This window comes from Excalfactoria chinensis, chromosome 9 (genome assembly GCF_039878825.1).
Source record: "Excalfactoria chinensis isolate bCotChi1 chromosome 9, bCotChi1.hap2, whole genome shotgun sequence".
NCBI lineage: Eukaryota > Metazoa > Chordata > Aves > Galliformes > Phasianidae > Excalfactoria > Excalfactoria chinensis.
This window is the reverse complement of record NC_092833.1, coordinates 11690384-11711439: the sequence shown is the minus strand read 5'-3', so window position 1 is coordinate 11711439 and position 21056 is coordinate 11690384. Positions and strand designations below refer to the sequence as shown.

Sequence of the window (21056 nt, the reverse complement as noted above, 5' to 3'; positions counted from 1 at the left end):
TGCACTGCTCCATTGCCAGAGCCCAGCAGCATCCTCAGAGTTCACAGCAGGGTCTCTCCTCTCTACCAGATCTCACATTTCCCTGCCACCCACACATCCAGCATTTCCCTGCACCACCTTGGAAGTCTCCTGCTCAGAGCCATGCTGCTGACCAGCTAGTGTTCAAGTTTCAAACTAAAAGGGGAGAGATTTAGACCAGATGTAAGGGAAAAAGATTTTTACAGTGAGGATGGTGAGGCACTGGCACAGGATGCCCAGAGAGGCGGTGGGTGCCCCAGCCCTGGAGACAACCAAGGTCAGGCTGGACGGGGCTCTGAGCACCTGATGGAGCTGTAGGTGTCCCTGTTCAGTGCAGGAAGTTGGACCAAATGGCTTTTAAGTGTCCCTTCCAACTGAAACGATTCAAAGGTTTTTCAGGACCATCAGATTCAGACAAGTATGTATTTTCTCCTCTTTAAGTTCTTACTAAGCATTTTTGCAGGCCACTGATGTCCTGTATTAAGGGATTAACACAACACATTTGTTGACTATGTCTCTTATCACTATACAGAGCAGTGCTTTAGTGCATTCACTGAATTTCAGGATCTCACCTATCCTGCTTGAAGGCAATGATGAATGGCCTTGATGAGATCATGAGGATGAATGAGTCAAAAATGAGAGACGCTGAGCTGAGATGCTCATGATCTGACACTCAGCCCTAAATGATTAAATCCAGATTGTACAGGCTGAGCCGTTTCCCTGAGACATGAGACTGGGTGAAAGGAAAACAGCTACAGCTAAGAAAGCGTATGTGACTCTTTCAGTCACATAGCACATGACCCAGAGTAGACACTACGCACTTACAAGAATGAAGGATTGCTTTGCCAGATAGCATGCAATCACAGGCCTTCTGAGACTTGGCATTTTCATAGTATTCTCAGGTAGTGACCATAGTCTGATGTGTCTCATCTGCAGCTGCAGTCGACCTCACTAGGAGTCTACACACTCTGCATGTAATGCTATCAGACAAAAAAGGTAGGTGATGCCAACAGCAGCTTTGATGTATAGATGAAATATCACAACAGGAACCAGCATTACAACAGCAACGCACCGGTGGTTGGTTTAGGTAAACGACGCCTCAGTGTGAGTGATTGGAATGCCCTCACTGACTTCCACCTGCCTTTTCCTCGCCAATCTGACCTCACTGGGATGCTGGGTGTGTCCTCTACATCACACCACAATGAGGGCTGCATTACAGCTGCTGTTGTATGACATTCTCCTCTTCTGCACCACAGTGAATCTCAGCCCTGCTTGCTTTCACGCACAACACCCTCCACGATCCAGTGACCCACACACATGGCAGGTCCACCCCTACATTGTGCTAGATACTGGAAGAACTGCTGCCTAATTACAGCTCCAATTTTGCTGCTGCAAATGGAAGCATGAAGTCCAACCTTTGATTGGTGGGTACAGAATCTGTGAAATGAGAACGTGCTACCTGTTCAAGGCAAATAACTACAAACACACAGGCAGCTGATTTTCTGTACTGTCCTGGGTTCTCCTGCTCCATCTAATATCTGTGCCTTACTTCAGTAAGCCATGCAGTCATCGGACATTGGGTCAGCCCTATGACCTTAAGGGAGCGCAAAGAAAATCATGCAAGTAAATCACGTTCCAGCACTACTAGCTGGCTGTTTGATATTAATTTGTAGTTTATAACACTTTACTGTAATGCCTCCATAGGCACAACCCTATGACACCTCAGGGACCACATCAAGACCTGCATCTCTCCTATGGTTGGGTTTTATTTTTTTGTGGGAAGGAGGCTTCTGGGAAGAGTTCATAGAGACAAATTAAAAGGAGATGAGTACATCTGGATGAGAAGGCACTTGCACCTCGTTGGTGAGAACTAACATCTGTCTTTGCAAAGAATTTTAGCAAGAAGCATCTTGCTAAGGGCATTCCTTTTCACTTACACTGACTAAGAAAGAGGCTGCCAGCAGCTGCTGTGTTTCTGATTGTCACTGGTAAAAGTAATTAAAACTCCACAAAAGTCACAATCATGGCTGGCAGATCACGCAACCCTGCAATTCATTGTGATTGTGGATCAGGAATTTTACAGTCAAACCAATAACTGTACTGTAGCTGGATATAAAAAAGTTTCATTCTATTTCTAAAACCTCCAGAGAAAGCATTTCCAACTTGTACATCAATGCCCTGCCAAGCAATTAACTGATACTGACTTCTAACAACTGCCTGTGATTTCCACAGATTTACCACAACAGCATTCTATGTTCCAGGCACCTGAATAAGCTCTCCCCTTTTCAGTCCTGCTGAGACATCTTCCTTTGACATGTAGGCTTCAAATATGCTCTTCTTCTTCCCTCGAGCAGGCTTGTTTCGATTCTTTCTGTCACCTGATGTTGGGACAGCAGCATAGGATCCTCCTGCAAACAGAAATTAATAAGTGTTATCTTACCCACCAAATTTGTCTGTGTATCTATGTAACAGCAGCTGTACAGATGCTCAGTACTGGAAACTGAACTTTCGGGAAGGGTTTGCCTAGAAATACTGGCACCCAGCTTCAGAGCACTGAAAATCCTGGAATGATCATATTTTACAAATAATTAACAGCTTTTATAGCTCATTTTAGAGCTAAGAGCATTCATCCCAGCCCATCTTTTAATAGCACTTAGCACACGCTTCAAGGCAGCTTATTCCTGAAGCGTGTACGCGCTCTGCTTTAATACCTCTGGGAGTTCCCAGTTGTCTAGGATTTATTCTGCTGTCTGAATTGCTCATTGTTTCTGTCTGCGATTCAGAAAGTTGTCTCTTCCTATCGAAGTTCTGGGGAGCTCTCGCAGATTCCGAGTTGTTTCTGGTCCTTGCAAACCCTCTCTTTTCTGCACCTGAAATCAAACACAAGTTTGAAATAGCAGGGGGGTGAGGAAGGACCTCAGTGCCAGCTCACGGTCCTGGTGAAACTCATGGTCTGCAGTGCCTCAATACCAGTCACAACTGTGAGTCATGCTCTTTATCCAAAAGAAATGATGTCTTCATTAGCTCATTTGTAATCTGTTGGCTCTTCGTGCCTCTTAATCCACCACTAACTTACTTTAGCATAAACGGAACTCTGGAAATTACGATCCTAAAGTTGGATGCAACCCTTCCAAAATCCTGGGAAATTCATCAGAGCGTATAAAATGTGACATTGTTAAAAGGTTTCCAAAGCCCCCACCTCCACCCCGCTAAGCCCCCAGATAAATAGTGAGAAAATGTAACTTCCCTGCAACTCTCATTTAAAATAAAGTACTTCAAGGACAAAGAAGGAAAAAAAAAAATCACAACAACACACCCTGCACTAATTAACTTTTTTTGCTACCAGAGGCAGCATTGCACACAATGACATGGCCAAGAAATGCCAAGGCTCCAAATGCCCAGCCTGCTCCGAACAGGTCACGATCATACAAAAATATTCTGCAAAGACTCACCCCTTCCTTCCCTGCCATCACCTCAGACCCTTCCCTACAGCCAGGAGAGCAAGCAGCAGCTTCCAAAGCGTATGCCAACGCTGTTCCACGGATCAGCACATTGGAATGCAACCCAGCGCCGTGCAGCTGCCCTCTTGGCCCTCCACCTGGATACTGAACATGTCATCACAGCTTTGCCTTCCAGCCCCTCCTGGCTATGCTCCCTGGGTCCAAGCTTGTACCTGCAAGTCAGAAAACGTTCAACGCCAACTTATTTACTACGGGGCTATCCAAGTTACAAGGTAATTAAAAAAAATACAATATCCTTCACAAACTACACTGGAAAGTGCTTTATGGAATTAAACTGAAGCAGTGGCGAGAAAGGGAGGAGCCTGAGGGAAGCTACAGCTGCAAAACAACAAGCACTACTGCAGACTGAGATTTCCACAGATGCAGAAGAGGCAACGCTACCTGTACGGACCCAGTTATAAGGAACTAAAATTACCTGATTTGCAAATGCCCTAACGGTCAAAAGATTAAGTTTGATAACGAGGCACTTAATATATGGGCTGGAGATCTGAGCAGCAAAGCTTTTGAACTGGCAGCATCACTAGCCCTGGAGAAGCTGTTCATGCACTTCCAAGAAGGAATTTTACCTAGATTGCAACAAGAGAAGTGGGATCTTAGGAAAGCTATTTAAAAAGAGAGGTGGGAGGCTGATTGCCAGAGAGGTCATGCCATCTGCCTTGCTGCAGGTTCTTAAAAATAGGTGTGACAGATGTCTGTCAGAGCTGCTCCAGGAGTAGTTTTTTCCTTGAGGTAGTGCAATGGATTACATGAGCTCTTAAGGTCCTCTAAAGTCCTCGTTTCTATGGCAGCAAGTTACAGAAAATACTACTATGAATTAAAGAGCTTGGGATAAAAAGGAGGTTAGATCTTAACAGGTAATTAAGCTGGGGAAAGAAAAAAAAAAAAAAAAAGCAGAAAATTAAAATACAGGAAAAAGAGCACAACTGTCTAAAAAGTCTGGAAGCTGAGAGCCAGAATTGGCCATGGCGGAGCAGAGCTGCCCCAACACTCACCATGGCTGTTATGTCAGCAAGTCCTGGGCCACAACTGCCCAAATTCATGCACAGCAACAGCAGCAGAGAAGCACCTTCCATGCAAGGCAGGTATCAGAGGCACTCACACCCTTCTAACACTTGAGCCTCTGGTTCTTTCTCCAGCAGTCTTTTTCATCCGCTCAGACTTGGACACAAATTCAGAGAAACAATTTACTCAAATGAACAAAGTGCGCTTCAACAGAGCTGGCTTGCAAGCCAGTCTACACACAGACACTTGGGATAAATGTCTGACCGTGCTGACCTTGACATTTCTGGCTAAACAAAACCGCTGCTGTTATAAAGCCACAGACAACTGTCACAATTAGCACTCAACTGGAACGCGCCTGATGCTGCATGAGTGTGATTTCTTGAGTTTCTCTTTTTAAGAGAAAGAGAAAAGCACAGGTTGCCATCTGGTTCAGCTACACTCAGCATTTGCCTCTCTTACACACCTGTCCCTCAAAACTGGAAGACAGAAACACTGCCCGTAAGCTTTCCTGCTGCCTTTGTTGATCAGTTTGTATTGACAAACAGACAATACCCGATAAAGCAAACCACAACTTGCAAAACTCTATAGCTAGCACGGGGTGCATTCAGAATACCCTTCCTGATATAACTGCAATCACAGAATTAAGCTCTATTCCAGCACCAGGTGTGGCGAAAGTTTTCACTTCCCTATGTTGTTACAGATGCAAGATCTGTAAGATAAAATCTTTTAGGATAAGGAGCAATGTGTGGATGTCACACAGAGTATAATGCATTCTAGGCATTAAAATACTCAGTGACTTAATAAAATAAATAAAACCTGCAGCAGAAACAGACTAAAGTGTGGTAAGGGGTCGGGGGGGAAAGCAAGCAGATTCCCAGAATAATTGATCTGCCTTACAGTAAGAAAGGAGGCTGGATGTTTTAAATCTGCTTATTTCAACATAATGCACAGAAAACCACTATAGTTTATGTTTGGAAAATTACTGCATTTCATTAGATTTCTATATAATGCTGATCAACCAGGTGGACAACTAAATCAACAAATATGGTCAACTAATCATGAACTTAGCAAGGCCAAAGTCTTTGATTTTTATACCAAAATTTCCATATTGGATTATATAAGAAAGGACAGAGATCCTAAATTTGATTGACCAAAAATAAAACACTTTGTTTGCACACTAACATGTGACAAGCTATTTGGATCCTAGCAGGAGAGAAGGAACGTACCTCTCACTGAATGGTCAATAGTACACATGCAACTTCTCGGACACCATGTAGTCAAAGAGCAGCTTGAGTTGGAAGGGATCTCAAAGATCATTTCATTTCAGCCCCCTGCCATGGGCTGGGTTGCCAACCACTCAGTCAGGCACCAGCTCAGGCTGAGCCATGCACCAGGTCAGGGTGATCCAGGCCCCATCCAACCCAGCCTTTCTGCTCCCTCTCCTGACAAAGGACATCTACCAGATCACTTGGCACTTTAACCTCCATCTGAGCTTCCAGCTGTGTCCCCATCTGCGTGGTCTGTACCTACCGCTAGTGCAGGCAGAACAACAAATGGGTCCCACCTGGGCACTGCCCCGTAGCTCCAGGGATCTCACCCCACTGACAGCCACCCCAACACAACTCCTTTTCCTCAACAGAACATTGAAACATTGGAAGGAACTACAACCCTATTGTTATGAACTTTTTCAACGCTAAATACTTCCGTCTACTAATTACCATTATCAGCCCACAACTGGGCACCAGGCCTTCTGCTGGCTCTGCTATTGCTAAAGGGATTTTTCCCATTGCTTCCCAGCATTAGATCATGATCTAGATGTGCAAAGGAATCTTTCAAATACCACTGCTTATCCAGTTAGTATAAGCGTGAAAAGAAGCAGAAGCACATCCCCAGAACTGATAAAATGCAATAGAACAATTTGTTATCAGCTAATGAGACTCTCTCGACACATGGTTACTAAATATTTGCCCGTATTCCTACAACATTTCACTTTACTGCTGACACATTTCAATGACTTAAGCCAATTTCCTTCAAACCTTCCAAGAGGTTCCTTGACATTTAGCTCTTCAAGACAGCCCAGCTATGCACTTACTAAACCACTGAGGATACACCCATCGGCAAGAAGGCACGGCAGCTACCAACCTGTGAACAACCCATCCCAAGTGAACAACTGTCAGCTTGGGGGATGGCAGCTTCTGGCCAGTAACTCCAGCTAGGCACATACCTAATGTCAGTGTGGTTGTACTAGGCGACTGGTTCATATGTTCCTCCAAAGTCAAATAAATTCTACTAACAGAAGCATACTTCGCCAGTATAAACTATGTTAACATCGTAGGGGGGTTGCTAGGATCTCCCCATCTTCCCCTTTCATAGGCCAAAACAGCCCATGGACAAACTATTTGATATATTCCGTTGCTCGGGAGCTTCTGAAAATTTCATCTCAAAATTCCAAAGCTGAAACACTTGTTATATTGTTTTTAATTCCTAATGCACCAGCGACATCCAGTATGTGCCATAATACAAAAGTGACTAACAAGAACTCCAAGCACTTAAATGACTACTCCAATATCAAGGATCAAGTTACTGCACACAGGCAAAGACAACAAACACCAGCGAAGCTGTCTCAAATGTGAGCAATGACAATAAAAAGCTGGTCATAGACAGGTCACAAGTAACTAGCTATTTATGTTTTCAAAAATATTTTGTGGATTTAAGAGATTAAATGTCCCGCTAATGGTAACAGCCAAGTACTTTTCCTGTTCTATTTTGTTTTAGAAGGAAAAACACAGACAGCTGTTGGTGTAGCTGTTCAGAGAAAGAGTTCTGTACCAGGAAGAAAAAGGATACTCCTTGGAAGATAGCTCAAGCTGAATTCTGTGCTCATGGCTCAGGAACACAAGCAGGACCAAAGCCCATCTCCCGTGCTCCCCATGAGCTCAGCACCATGGCAGCCTGTGCTGGGAGCTTCAAGAGGAATCCCGTGAGCTCAGAGCTCAGAGCCTCAGAACAGCAATGTCTCAAATGCATTTTACAGTTATCTCGAAGCAAACAGGTTAAGTAAAGTAGATGGCCTGAGACTGAGGACAAAGCAATTGGGAGGAATAAGGATGTCACAGGAAAGAATTCATTAGAAATTTAGGAGTGGAAAGGCAAGACTTGGAGATAGGTTATCAGTTTGGTGAGGTTTCACTGCCGCAGAGATAAGCCTGGCAGGCAGTACTTCAGATGTTCAATCTGTGGTCGGAGAGAAAGTCTGAGAGCACGTCTTCCTTATCACAAGAAAATAAAAAAAAAAGATTCTTTTCTGATGAAACAAACTCAGATAATCCTTAACTGAAGGTTCTGTCACACACCCCTGTGCTGTACCACAACCCCAAAAATCCAGGAATGCTACAGGCTGATCACAGAATCATAAAACCATTTGAGTTGAAAGGGACCCTTAAAGGCCATCTGGTCCAACTCCCTGCACTGAACAGGGGCATCTACAGCTCCATTGGTGCTCAGAGCCCCATCCAGCCTGACCTTGGGTGTCTCCAGGGATGAGGCATCCATCACCTCCCCAGGCAACCTGTGCCAGTGCCTCACTACCCTTATCATAAAAAAACCTTTCCTACAACATGACTGTTGGACCTATGCAGAAACAATTAAGGATGCAGGTGATTTAAAATTACCTTAACAACGTAAAAGTAGGGCAAATTTACAGGAAGAGGAGCATCATGGCACAAGTGGAAAAGGAGGGTGACATCACAGCACTGTAGGGATTTAGGCAGATGGCAGATTGCGTAATTAAGTTTAAAGTTAATTAAACAGTCATTCAAAGAGGAGAAACAATGCAGACCTACGTTTCAGTGTGTGGAGTCATCAAAAAAAATGTAAATTATATGCAAATATCCTGAACTGAGAGAAAGACATATTGAAATTCAGCTTCAGGCCTAGCCCTCATTTCCATCACCAAGTTCTCCTAATTGACCCATTAGGATGAACCATCAGGGCCCAGTACAGCATAAACCCAAGCTATATCTTTTCACAGCCTAGATAAAACAAAGCAAGACAACAGCAAAAGCCTTCCCACACACCTCTTAAACATGATTTTAGAAGCAACTCAAAGCAACCGGTTCCTTTAGAGAACACAACTGTGTTTGCACACTGGGTTGTGGTCCAGCTGGGAGTCATCTGTGCACCCAAGAGGAAATCTAGAGAGAACTTCTGTTCAGCATCTCTGGAAATGGTGACTTTCCAGACACTTTTGGCAGAAAGTGTCAAAACAGAAAATTTTAGTGTCCAAGAGTGACTCCCAGGATGGGGAAATACACACTGCCATGGCTCGTGAGCAAGTCTGGAGGGCCACGAGCTGCTTCTGTGCCCCTACAATTGGCTCCCAGAATTCAGTCACTAGAGTATGTCATTGAGGAGGAAACATCCCCACTTAAGACTTAAGAGATGGAAGCAGCAAATAAGTGACGTGGCATGTCCACGGATACATAGGGAGTCAAGAGCAGAGACAGTAGCACATTCCCAGACCCACGCCCAGCTCAGTGCTGAGCCGTGGGAACTCGTGTGGCCACCACCTTTCTGCTTTAAACTGTGTATTCTCAGCTAAAACTATTGCATTGCGTGTCCTGAGATTTCAACGTGGACCTAGGAAAAATGAAAAGGCTCCGTTGACTTTGGCTTTCTGAAAGGACCTATGCTTCAAGAAAAAAAAAAAAAAAAAAAAAAGAAGAAAAAAATGCAAAATGGACAAAATGGACTCTTCCCTCTTAGGAAAACAATGCTGTGGAAATTGCTCCCAAACACAGGATCAAGTGCCTGCAACAGCATGCTTCCTCTGCAAAACACTTCCAATGCATCCTCATGCCTACAAGACTTCGCCTTCAGTAGGCAGTAATCACAGTTTTATTCAATTCCTCAGCAAGGATTGTGTTGTAGGAATACTATAGAAGCACAAGCGCCAAAGATACCATTCCAGGCTCTGAACTAGGGGTTGGTGACGAAACTCATTTAGTAGCAATAGGCTAAAAGTTTATCAAAATAGTTACTGTGCTCCAGCTGCGTGCAGCAGCACAGCGGCGTTGTCAGGGAGGGGATGCAGCTCTGCTGGTTTTCAGGACTCTCTGTGAACCTGCTCCACCCTGCTCATGACCTCCTAAGCACCTACTCCGCCTGATGACTGCGCTCCTCTGCTCCCCCAGGCCTCCCCTCCTACCCCAGGATGTGGGTCAGGGCTGCTTCCCTGACCTCCATCCTTTCCTTTGCCCAAATTATCTTCCGCCAAACCTCTAATCCAGCAGCCCTGATGTGAACGGGCTTGTTCAACACTTCAAGAGAAATACTTAGAAAACATTATACGGCTAAAGTTCTCTTTGATTTCTCTGGGATTCAAGCAAGCTGCTGAGAGATCAGAGGAAGTCAAGAGGCTTTGAAAGGCACCTGACAGGAGGTGCTATCACACTAGATGTTAACAGCTGAAGAAATGAAAGTGCTTCCAGACTCAGACATATCTTGAGGTTACCCTTTGTGCTGCAGAATACAACAACAAGCTGAAGAACCATTACCAACACTGCCCATTCAAGCCAGTAGGTACACAGCGTGTCCTTAGTGCTGTGGTGGAAAAAGTGCTTTAAAGACACATGAATGAAACAAAACATGCTATTGCTGCCAGCTTTTATCTGTAGAAAGCCTGAAATAGTCCCAAGGCATGACCTGCCCCATACATCTGTGTGCTTCAGCTCACAGATGAGTTGACAATGCATCGACATTTTCCATCTGCACCCTGGCAGTTTTTGTTTTTGTCACTGAAGATATTGTTTTACTCAGTGGATCCCAACATTTTCTTTTCTATCCTGCCCCAGTCAAGGGCTCTCAGCAGCTTGGATTTCCCCCACAAGAGGGAGTGGGGGCCATGCATTCCATGGTGCATGGAGCCACATTTTGGGGGGGGCTGAGGTGGGAGGTGGCCTCCAGCACCAGGGACAGGGCCAGGAACAGAGGTTGGAGCACCGGGCACCAGCAGGCAGCAAGCAGGGCCTGCAGAGGAACTGCAGTTAACTGACACAGTGTTTGTCCTACCTTGGTACTCGAGGCAAAAAAAATGGCATTGCAGAGATTATCCGAGCAACAGGCCAGAGGTGATGGGGGTGTAGAGCTGGATGACCTCATGGAGAGCAGCGGACAAAGGGCTTTCTGAAATTCACTCCTGATTGAGCCACAGCATACTTTGTGCGTACAGAAATTGTTACCAAGGTTTTTAAATGTGCCAGTAACAGCCCACATACCACAAGCTTTGGTAAAACTGTTCCAGCGGTCATTTACCCTCACTGCTAAATTGTGCTTTATTTCAAGCCTGGATTTGTTTAGCCTCAAATGCATTATATCATAATCCGCTCAACTGAGTAGCCTATTATGGAACATCTGTTCCCCATGTAGGCAATTTATGAGAGTTCCCTTCCCCCTAGCATCTTTGATAAGTAAAGCAGGGTTCCTCACATCATTCAATCACGCTCCCAGTGTTTTAATCTTCCTTGCAGCCCTCCTATGGGCATCCATCAATTCATCATCATCCTCCCCAAACAGAGGGCATCACTGCAGGATACGACACTCCAGAAACTGCTGCTGCACCAAAGACACAGGCAGCCCGTACTCCATCTTGCAGTTCCCATGCTCATACATTACCCTTTGGGTCACATTTCACAGGAGGGAGATGTTCAGCTGATTAATCCATCAAAAACTCCAAACTTTTTTCCAAGACGTTGCTTCCCATGCTGGGCTCCCTGCGCTGCTCCATTCAGGCCCAGTAAATGGATTTTGTTTTGCCTGCTCCCAGCCCACCAAGTGATGCAGACTGCTGCCAGTAACTGCCCCCATTACTCACTGCTCCCCGCTGTCTCCAAGACATACCAAAATACAAAAATTCCAGCCATACTTGCATGTTTTCCTCCTGACTATTGACAGAACAGGGCAGAACGTGACACCATAGGAACCAGCCACACCTGTTGGTAACCATTCTCAATTTATAGCTGCATTTAATTAGTCCAGCTAAGCAGCTTTTAAGCCATTACACACGCGATGTGATTTTATTATCCTAACATGCTACCATCAATACCCACACAGCTATCATCAAACCCTTTCGCAAAGAGATACTGAGGGAGCTCAACAGGACCTTGCTCACATAAACTGACGACAAGTTGCATTATGGGTTTAAAAGTCATTAAAAATTTAAATCAGTTCTTGGACTAGCTATTGTTCCTCCAGGCTGGCATTGCACTGGCAGGCCCAGTAAGCAATGCTACAAATCAAGGTCTGATCCCGGAGAATGGAGGCAGAAAAAAACAAGAGTTCTAAGAAAAGCAGGTGAACCGTCGGCAGGCACAGACAAGGCTATGGGATCACACAGCAAAACCACAGCCACTGCAAAGCAGGATCTCACCTCCCCAGGAGAGGATGCATCAGATATTAACTCACATACTACAGCTGATGCTAGCCAAAAACATAGAGTTGCACAAGCTTTGGGAATGCAGCATTTTTTCCTATCAAAAGCAGTGCAGAAATTTATGTTTGTGATGACGCTGCTGAACCATTAAAGAAAGGAGCATTCTATTTTTTTCAAGTGTTTCTCTGAAGGGGCAATACAGTAAATTCAGCTCTCCCTCCTCTCCCATATCTTATTACAATGATTAACGTCACGCAAATGTCACATGGGGCTTGGCAAGATTTGCTACATGTAAAAGATTTCCACAGCAACCAGCATTCTCCATTTATTGAGCTGTTTCTGTAGCTTTCACTTGGTCGCTGGGTCACGTTTATTGGTGCCAGATAAGGAGATAGCAGCATTCTTAAGCACTGAATTGCTCCACACAAGAGCTGGAAGACTCATCACTAAAGGTAATGTTATCTTACATTTGCCTTGCAAGAAGGGAATAGCTATGGCTCTTCCTTCAGAGCTCACCATGAGAAACAAACATTTACTGCCGTGTATGATGGAAAGGCAAAACCCCTGGGATTTCACCTGAGATTTCTTGACCAGCTGTGCCCCATCAAACACAGGAAAACCATTCCAGGACATTTCCTTAGCCTATGCTGAACCTCTCAAGTGTCAGGGTTGCAACCACAAACATAACTCCAACCTGACAACAATTGTTTTTAAAGGTAGGATGCTAAACACCAGCCTGCTTGCTAGAGGCACTGCTACATGGAAGCTGCCCAAGCTGGTTAAGTATCACAGAATGGACAAATAAATGTCAGACATGTGAAAAATCAGAGAACCGTGGAAATCTCACACCATTTCAGGCAAGCCATTTTGCTACCCAGGGGTTGGCTGCTTCTGCACAGAGGCCATGCTGACCCTGGCAGGTGGGCAAGAGAGCTCTACCACATCACAACCCTGCACAGATCTTAGTGAGAGGAGCCTCAGGAGGGTGTCTGGCAAAGCTGCTGGTGGTGTTCTTCCCAAAGAGGCATTGATACAGCCCTGCAGTAGAACCTATTTCATAGCAATCAGCCTTCAAAGGGGCACAAGCATCCTACTCCACCCAGACTTTCAGCATCAATAAAGACACCCCACTCTCATGTAGTGGAGTTTCTGACATCCTTTGAAATAGTCTGGCTGGGAGACTGCGTTCCCAAGGATTATGCTGTATCCCACATTCAGAGGACCCTTCTCTTATGCAGATTTGTTTGGAGTTTTCCTGCAGATTCAGGAAGACTCAGCCACTAGCATGTGACAGACATGGTGCAAGAAAAGTCCGTACTTCTGTCCTCAGGGAAAAGGGGGTTTAAAGGCCTTTTATGATAAAAAAACGTCAGTAGCCTGCCTGAAAACAGATTTTGATAACTAACATTGGATTGAAGTGGGAAAACCTTTACAGCCTTTGATCAAAAAAAAACAGAGAACAACCCAGGAGGCTTCATGAAAGACTTTCTGTTCAGGAAAACCAAATTTTAAACAATAAGCCTAAAGGATCAGAGATTGAGGGGGGGAAAAAACAGCAGAGAAATTGTTTTAGATACAAAAAAAAATCTATACACATCATAATTTAAAACGACATTTCAGAGTGATTTTCTGCTTTACTGCAGTTTAAAAAGCTTCAGAACAGGAAGCTTTACAACAGTTATGCTTACGGAGATCACACAGAGAGGAGAAACAAGCCACAGAATGCGTCTGTATGCAGCTTTGTCTTCCCGAAGCCTGAGGATCCTTCTCAGCGAATGCCATGTGCTATTCCCAGCTGTGTCACATGTTTCAGACAAGGGACAACAGAGGGTTGTTCAAACCCAGCGCTCTCAGCTGCAAAGCTTTGGACACACCAGATGGTCACAGCCTACATTAAGCCTCTGCACAAGCCCGGGGAGCTGAGAGCAGAGAGGTGGAAAAGCCTACAAAAGAACTAAGATTAGTTGGTGGTACAGCCTCAAAAACTCCAAAGCCACATAGAGCTCAGAGGTAGGACTCTGTAATGACAGCCCCACAGGCAGAAAAGCAGGTAAGGGGCATCCTGACACAGCAGAGACCTCCCTTAACCAAGGAAGAAACAAATCAGCCACATAGGATCCTGAATGTCTCTGAACAGAGAAGAAAACGTGGCATAGATGCCCACATGCATTTTGCAAAGCTTCAAGTAATGCTTTCGTTTCAGGGAGCTCTAAGGAACGAAACATCTTACAGGACACACAGGCTTTGATATAAAAGATATATAAATAAGATGTCAGCAGAAGCTGTGCGGTAGGTGCTGAACCTGGGATGCCAACCAGCACAGTGCCAGATGCTGTACCTCTAAGCCTGGATCCCAAATCCACAGCTGAGCACCAGTGAAGGAGGGGGGAAAGGTCCATAGGAAAAAAAACAGCAAACCCAGTGCAGAAGGAACCAGCCTGATGAGTAACAGAACATTTCAGCCTGCTATGACAAGGGATCTTTACTGCTAAATGGCAGGTTCCATTTGCTAATGACAGCTCACACCAAGACAGTGCTATTTTCAAGTTTTAAACATGTTGCTCCATTTCACACAAAACTAGAGCTCCTAAGGAAGCCTTTCCACCTCTCACTCATTACTTTTGCAGGGTAATATCAGTACAGCTGGACAGGGCATTGACAGACCAGTACTTTGTAACAACAGGTGCCATGGAGGAGAATGTCACCATCACCTTCTCAATTAGTTGCTACATATCTATTTCTAACCCCAAGAGTTGGGACCACACAGTACAGAATGACAAAGGCAATTATGATGTACACACAATTTATAATCTACTTCTCCTGTAAGCAGCCCTCCAGACGCAGACTCCAGGTCTTAGCTTCTTGTCTTACCAGCAGGTTAGCAGAGAAAGGCAAGAGGAGAACCAAACAAGACATGCTCGTTTGGAAGAGCCAGGGCTCTTCAATGCTTCCCACAGACAGCACAATACTGGCGACAGCAAACTGCAAGGCTCAGCAATGCTCATCTGGGGCCATAGAAACCCCTCTGCTTTCCCCTTCATCCCCACAGGGCTACAGCAACTGCTGCACCACCAAAAGGACACGAACGGGGACCAGCTCCTCGCTGCACAGAGCCTCAAAGGGGATTTTCAGCCCTCCACGTTGGCACTCTCAGTTTTAGGTTCACAGCTAAACCTGAGCTGAAGAGCTGTTAAGACGAGGACAATGAAACAAAGCAATATAAAGAGAGGCGCTGGGCTTTGAGATTAGCTCAAAGAGCCTTTTGGAAAGCATGCTACAGCCTGAGCAGAGTCAATTTGTGAGGAAATGTCACTACTGAAGAGATGATATGCCTCGCTGCTATGACAGAAGCAATTCTTGCCACCACAGCCTCACAAGCCTTGATTTAAACTGATCAAACCAGACACCTGCCTGCGCAACATAATATGACTTATATCAGCATCAAGAGAAAAAGACAAGCTTTGAAGTGGGAAAATATTAATCTGGTACTGTGATGTGTGAGATCTTCTATCTAAGTGCTCGCATATTGCAAAGCCTTCATTTCACTTAGACAGGAGTGCTAAAATGTACTCAAAGCAAACAGAAGACATTTCGCTGAATCAAATTACATCTATTTTTTCCTATTTCTTTCCTCCCCAGGAAGCTGTTTTCACATCCCTGCAAGCGTTCTGGAGTGTAACCAGGCTCAGTTATGCACAGGGAAGAAAAGGAAGGGTGTCACTTAAGTAAATAGTTTTCCAATAATCTTCCCCACAGGGTGAGTTTTCCACCTGGGAGGTCAAATATGAGGGCCAACGTTTTCTACTCTTGGTCTCTGTACTAAGTTTCTAAATAAATAACTAGTTTTCAAAGGGTCTGTAAACCTCCCTCCCCCAAAAGCAGGAGGGAACTGCAGGTGCTTGCTTTTGAAAGCTGGGCTGTTCCTGTTAGACTGAAATCCATGCAGGCACCTATTGCTTTCAAGGCTATAACCACAGCTTCTCCAGACTTCCCATTTAATGTGCTTTTTACAAATGCATTTCCTTGAAACCTGGGATCCCTCCACTCGTGTTGAGCAGCCCTCCTAATCCACTTCCACCTTTCTCATGCTTCCTCTTTGGACAGGTGCTGTTGCTCTCCTAATACCAGAAGGACCTTCCAGGAGGGCTGGAAAGGCTGACAGCATCACACTTCTCCCACAGCAGAAAGATAGAAGTCCCAAACCAACTCCAAAGAATCAGGGAGGTAACAATGCCCAAACAAACCACTGAAGTTCGCCCCATGAACAAAACAAATCCACAACGTTCCGCGCTGAACGCATTTATGGGTTCAGGCCAAATTTCAGTGTCAAACGTTGGTTTAGAAGTTTACCTCGATCCTCCAGGGTGCTGCAGCCAGTTCATGTACAAAGTGTTGCTGTCGGTGAGATTTACAACATGCATTCCTGCAGAACTTCTCACTGCCTCAGCATCTGGCAGTGAGTTAGAAGGAAAAGAAAGGAGCCCAGGCCTGCAGCAGCCCTGATGCAGATCAGCTCGGATGGCTCCATATCAGCACCTCACACCTCCTGCCATACCCATACAATCAGCCTGCATGGTGTTGGATTCAGTTTCTGTAAAGCATGGCACCTAACACCACCAAGCTAACTAGCCTCAATTAACATCAGCATGGAATCTATTGGCTGCTCTTCCCTACTCTCCAAAAGCAATTAGATCCCTGAAGGCAAAAGGCAACAAAATTTATCATAACAGCCTAGTAGCATGATAAATACAGAAGTTATACAATGAGGCATGCACAAAAAAAAGCCCACTCCCCAAACTAGAGTTATCTACAAACATTAACATTATCTACTTGTGTTAACATCTCATTATGCTTTGCCTTGCAAGGACACATCAGAGTTTACCATCTTTAGCACAACATTTACCGTCACAGCCTTGAAAATGGAGCAAGCTCTGTAAAAAGGACATGGCCGCTACTGAGCGATGGGGCACAGTTTTGCAAGCAACTGAGTTAGGCACATACTTGATTTCCAACCCAAAAGTTGTGACAGACCTCAGGCCACTTGTATCCAGCTGAGAAATCCATTTCTTTTAGACTTATTACGGAGAATTTAATGCAGTGACATTTATGAGCTCCTCCATAGTAGCTCATAAGATCAGGCAATCCAAGTATTTTGCCATAAATACCATTCAGAGGAAGTTTTAACCCATTACATAGGAAGATGAAATTTAAACTGCCTGGCTTTGGTTGCTTGTTAATGCTGTGGAGTGTTTTAATAACTTTTGTTTTAATCTCCATAAGTTAGTTGGCTTTTTGCCTTGACCATCACATTTAAGAGACATTCACTGTACTACTGCAAGACGTGTTTGCTTTGTTTCTAACAGCAAGATCCACTGCAGCCAACGCTGTATCAGGAATTAGATATTATGCATGCATCTTAGGCTGAGTATCTGACAAACTCGGATGCTCTGCGAAGGCCAACCAGCACTCCAAAGAGGAGATGCAGAGGGAGCCATGTCTCTGCCTTGGGCCAGCTCACATCCAGCGGTCTTACTAATTTGGACTGCACATCACAGAAATCGGGCTCTCCTAGTCCTGAGCTGGTGCTGGAAGCAGCACAGCCACATTCATAGAACCGACGTCAGGGGGCTAAGTCCTGCCAGCACCAAGCTGGCTCTACACAAAGCCATTTGCACATGGACTATGGCTTACTTGTAAATCAGAACGAAGCCACCCACAGGTAAGTAGGGGCTGACTCACTTGGACAGAGCAGAACCCACTCCTGTTAACTCACTCATGGCTAAAACATCACATTCAATTCCAGGGTAATTGCAGCAAAGGCACAAAGCAGTTCATTACTTTGAACTCACCTTGGACTTGACCTGCAGACAAGAGACTGGTTCTCCTGGCATTTGCTGCCAGCACATCCCCACTAAAGTGCTCAGTCAACAAGTGTCCAGCTGCCATATCTGCGTTGGCAGGACACCTGCCTCGTTTCTTATGTTTCCTCCTCCACGTGTCCTCCTCATCCTTTTCATCAGAACCAGAAGACTTCTGCAGAGCTGCGCTGTGTCTCAGGCCGGTTGATATTCGCCCACCCATGGCATCGCTCATATTTAACAGGTCAGCCGCAGCTCCGTGCCGATGTACATAGCAATCTTCCTCCACCTCCAAGTCTCCTTCCGAGTTAACACTGGCATTTTTCCTATGAAGACACCTGTTGAAAAGGTTTTGGGGTTTATCATTCTCAAATCCTCCAGGCTGTTCCATGTGAGATGTTCTGACTGGGGAATAGCTGCGCACGTTCAACCCATTCCTGGCCAGGTTTTCCTTCACCAGCCCTCTCCGCAGGGGCTGCTCCAGGTCCGAGCTGTGCTCGTTGGACGTGCCGTCTTCCTGCTGCATCTTCTGTGCAACACGGTTCATGTAGGACCGGAACCGACCGCTGTGGTGTTTCTGCACAAGCCGAGCATAAGCGTTCTTCTGGGGAACGGCAGTCTTACTTAATCCTTCCTTGGCACCTTGGGCAGGAGCACTTCTTGCATGCCCCAGTGGATCCATAGTGCAGTAACAGGGCCAGACTTTGAAGAGTTATAAATAGACACGGGAAAAAAGAGGGTCATTTTCTTCAAACAAAATGTCAAATAATTACCTAGGCTAAAGACACAAACGTACTGAATGAGAACGGACTGACCTTTACACAAATACCACTTCCATTAACTGCTCCACTGGGGGAAAGGGTTTCAACAGTGTAGGTAACAGCTGCCCTATACCACAGCACTGGTAGTGACCAAGGAGCGACCACAATCCACGCACTGCAGGAAGTGAGGACTTCTGTCCCTGTGCTCACACCTCCATTACTCCATTACTGACTCCTTTAATCCTCCCCTCCCTGCCTTTCGACAACCAGGTAAATTAAGGGTGTAGCTCACAAGACTACCAGATGTGTCAGTCCAGAGATGGTCTTGTGTCCAACTTCAAGCCTTCAGAAATAACTGAGTCCTTACAGGTTGGAGTAAAGTGCATATATTGCACACTTCCTCGCCTTCACAGCAACAGACTACAGGATTATGCACAACAGTTGCTCTGGATACCAACACTGACCATTTCAGCCCATCTTTCTAGCCACAAACGTGCCCCCACTGTGACTGACATGAAACACGCTCCCTTGCACACCTCAGTATCTTGCAAGAGCTCGTAATTCTCAGCAAAGAGAGGCATGAGCTGCCACCCCATCCAACACTGCTCTCCATAGAGTGGATGACCTCTCCACCTTTGCAAGCACAAACACGGGACTTCAGTACATCAGCCTGTAATCCTACCTCAGCTGCTGCAGCTCAAGTTGGTGGAGCAAAACAATCTATGAAACTGTTAAACTATTAAGGTGTGTTGTTGACTTGGACAGGACACAGCGATGATTTCTTTCTGCTGTATCTACCACCAAAGAGGGACTGAAAAACCCGGCGGTGCTGTTCACCAGGGCAACCGCAGCATCCTGCAGGGTTCCATTAAGAAGGTCTCCCTTTTTCCTCCAAGGCATCTGAACAGCTCAATTCCACCCCAGCCGTTACGGTGAGAATTCAAGGCCTCGCTCTCACCTTTCCTCTGCCAAAACCGGCCTTTAAGCTCAAACAAGAGCACTGCCCATCCAGCCTTCCTTTCCCTGCGTGTCCAAGCCCAGCACCGCTGGCAGGGCAGAGTTCAGCGCTGCCTCCTCCTCGCACTCCTGCTCTGACCCTCCCAGAGAAGCAGCGCACGCCGCGACGGGATTTGCTGAAGCAATTGAGGACGGATGCGAACGGACTGCACAATGCAAAGCACGAATTGAAAATCCCTGAATCAATAGGAAAAATTCTCTGTGTGGTTTGAGATCCTCCTTCCTAAGATTTTCCATCGGTGCCGGCCAATAGCCGGGCTCCTTTAACACACTGACCGGCTGTTACAAAACCCTCGCGCGGGGAGGTCGGCAAGCGAGCTCTGTTTTAACGTCACCCCGCCGGCTGCCGGTTCAATAGGGGCAGATAACGCTCACAAAGCCGCCGCCGTCTCTCCGGGCAGCAGTTCCGGCAGATGGGAGTTTGCCAGCTTTATCTACAAAGAACAAACACCTGCAGCCGCTGACACCAACGTGCCACCATTACCGTGCCAGCAGCTCCCGCAGCACCGCAGCCGTTGCAGGTGGACCCCTCGCGGCGCACCAGGCGCAGCTCCCGACGCCGGTTCCCTGTCGGGCGGGCACGGCCGGGCCCCTCGCACCAGCACCGTCACCCGCGGCGATGACAGCGCTGCCCGCGGGGCCCGAGCGCTGCCAGGCTGCGGACCGACCCCGCCGTCCCCGCTCAGTCCCCGGGGGCACCGCTCCGCACCGGGCCCACCCCGGCCCTCCACTCACCGGCCGCGCCGCGCCGCTCCGCTCCGTTTAAATGTCCGTACGCCCGCCGTCTGCTTCCGGGTCGGAGCGGCTACGGGTCGCGGCAAGGTCCGTAAGGCCTCACTACGCGGAGCGTTCGCTGCCGGCCGGAGCGGGGCTGGGGGGAGCGGTGCGACGGAGCTGCCGAAGGGGACACCCCTATGGCAGCCGTGCAGATGGAAGCCTCTTCGGCTCCGGCCCCTGTGTTGGCCGAGGAAGCTGCTCAGAAGCGGAGGGCTTTTGCTGTGCGGGCCGAGAGCGGCTGGCAGGGACATGCCTTATGGAGGACCGGCGCATCTCCCCGTGCGCTGGGATGCCACCTTAAAGGCAGCAGGCTGATGGTCCTCCAGCCCCAGTGACTGAGGGTGGACGCTGTTCCCAACCAGAGCTGGCACCAGGGGACATGCAGGCACTCGGGATGCCCCTTTCAGTGTGCTCCCTCTTGCTCCCAGCTGCTGCCAGAGCCCAGTGATTGCCATGCGCTCTGCTAGCAGCACAGCAGACGTGCAGTCCAGCAGACATGCATCCCAGCAGTGCAGGGCTGGCCCACACCGTCCCTTTAGATGGGGCAGGGGGACATGGGAGCCCACAGCCCCGCATGCAGTGAAGCCATGCGAGAGCAGGCAGCTCCCTTCCATGCCACTGAGTCACACTGTGGCTCCTCATCACCCCTGTGGGGTCAGAGCCGTGCTGGCAG

The 21056-nt window shown here is 46.8% G+C and overlaps 1 protein-coding gene across 4 annotated transcripts in view; it reads right to left on the bottom strand.

Annotated features, from left to right (window-relative positions):
* The window catches only part of DIS3L2 (DIS3 like 3'-5' exoribonuclease 2), a 160828-nt gene extending 140425 nt beyond the window's left edge, over window positions 1-20403 (bottom strand). The window contains exons 1-4 of one of the 4 annotated variants that reach the window (XM_072344181.1): window positions 20342-20403; window positions 17820-18530; window positions 2730-2888; window positions 2284-2426 (exon numbers count right to left, since the gene is read on the bottom strand). In XM_072344181.1, the coding sequence (XP_072200282.1) occupies window positions 2284-2426; window positions 2730-2888; window positions 17820-18510 (993 nt within the window). In that variant the 5' untranslated portion in view covers window positions 18511-18530; window positions 20342-20403. The other 3 variants (XM_072344182.1, XM_072344183.1, XM_072344184.1) reach the window with 3 other exon arrangements.
* Window positions 20404-21056: the final 653 nt, after the last annotated feature.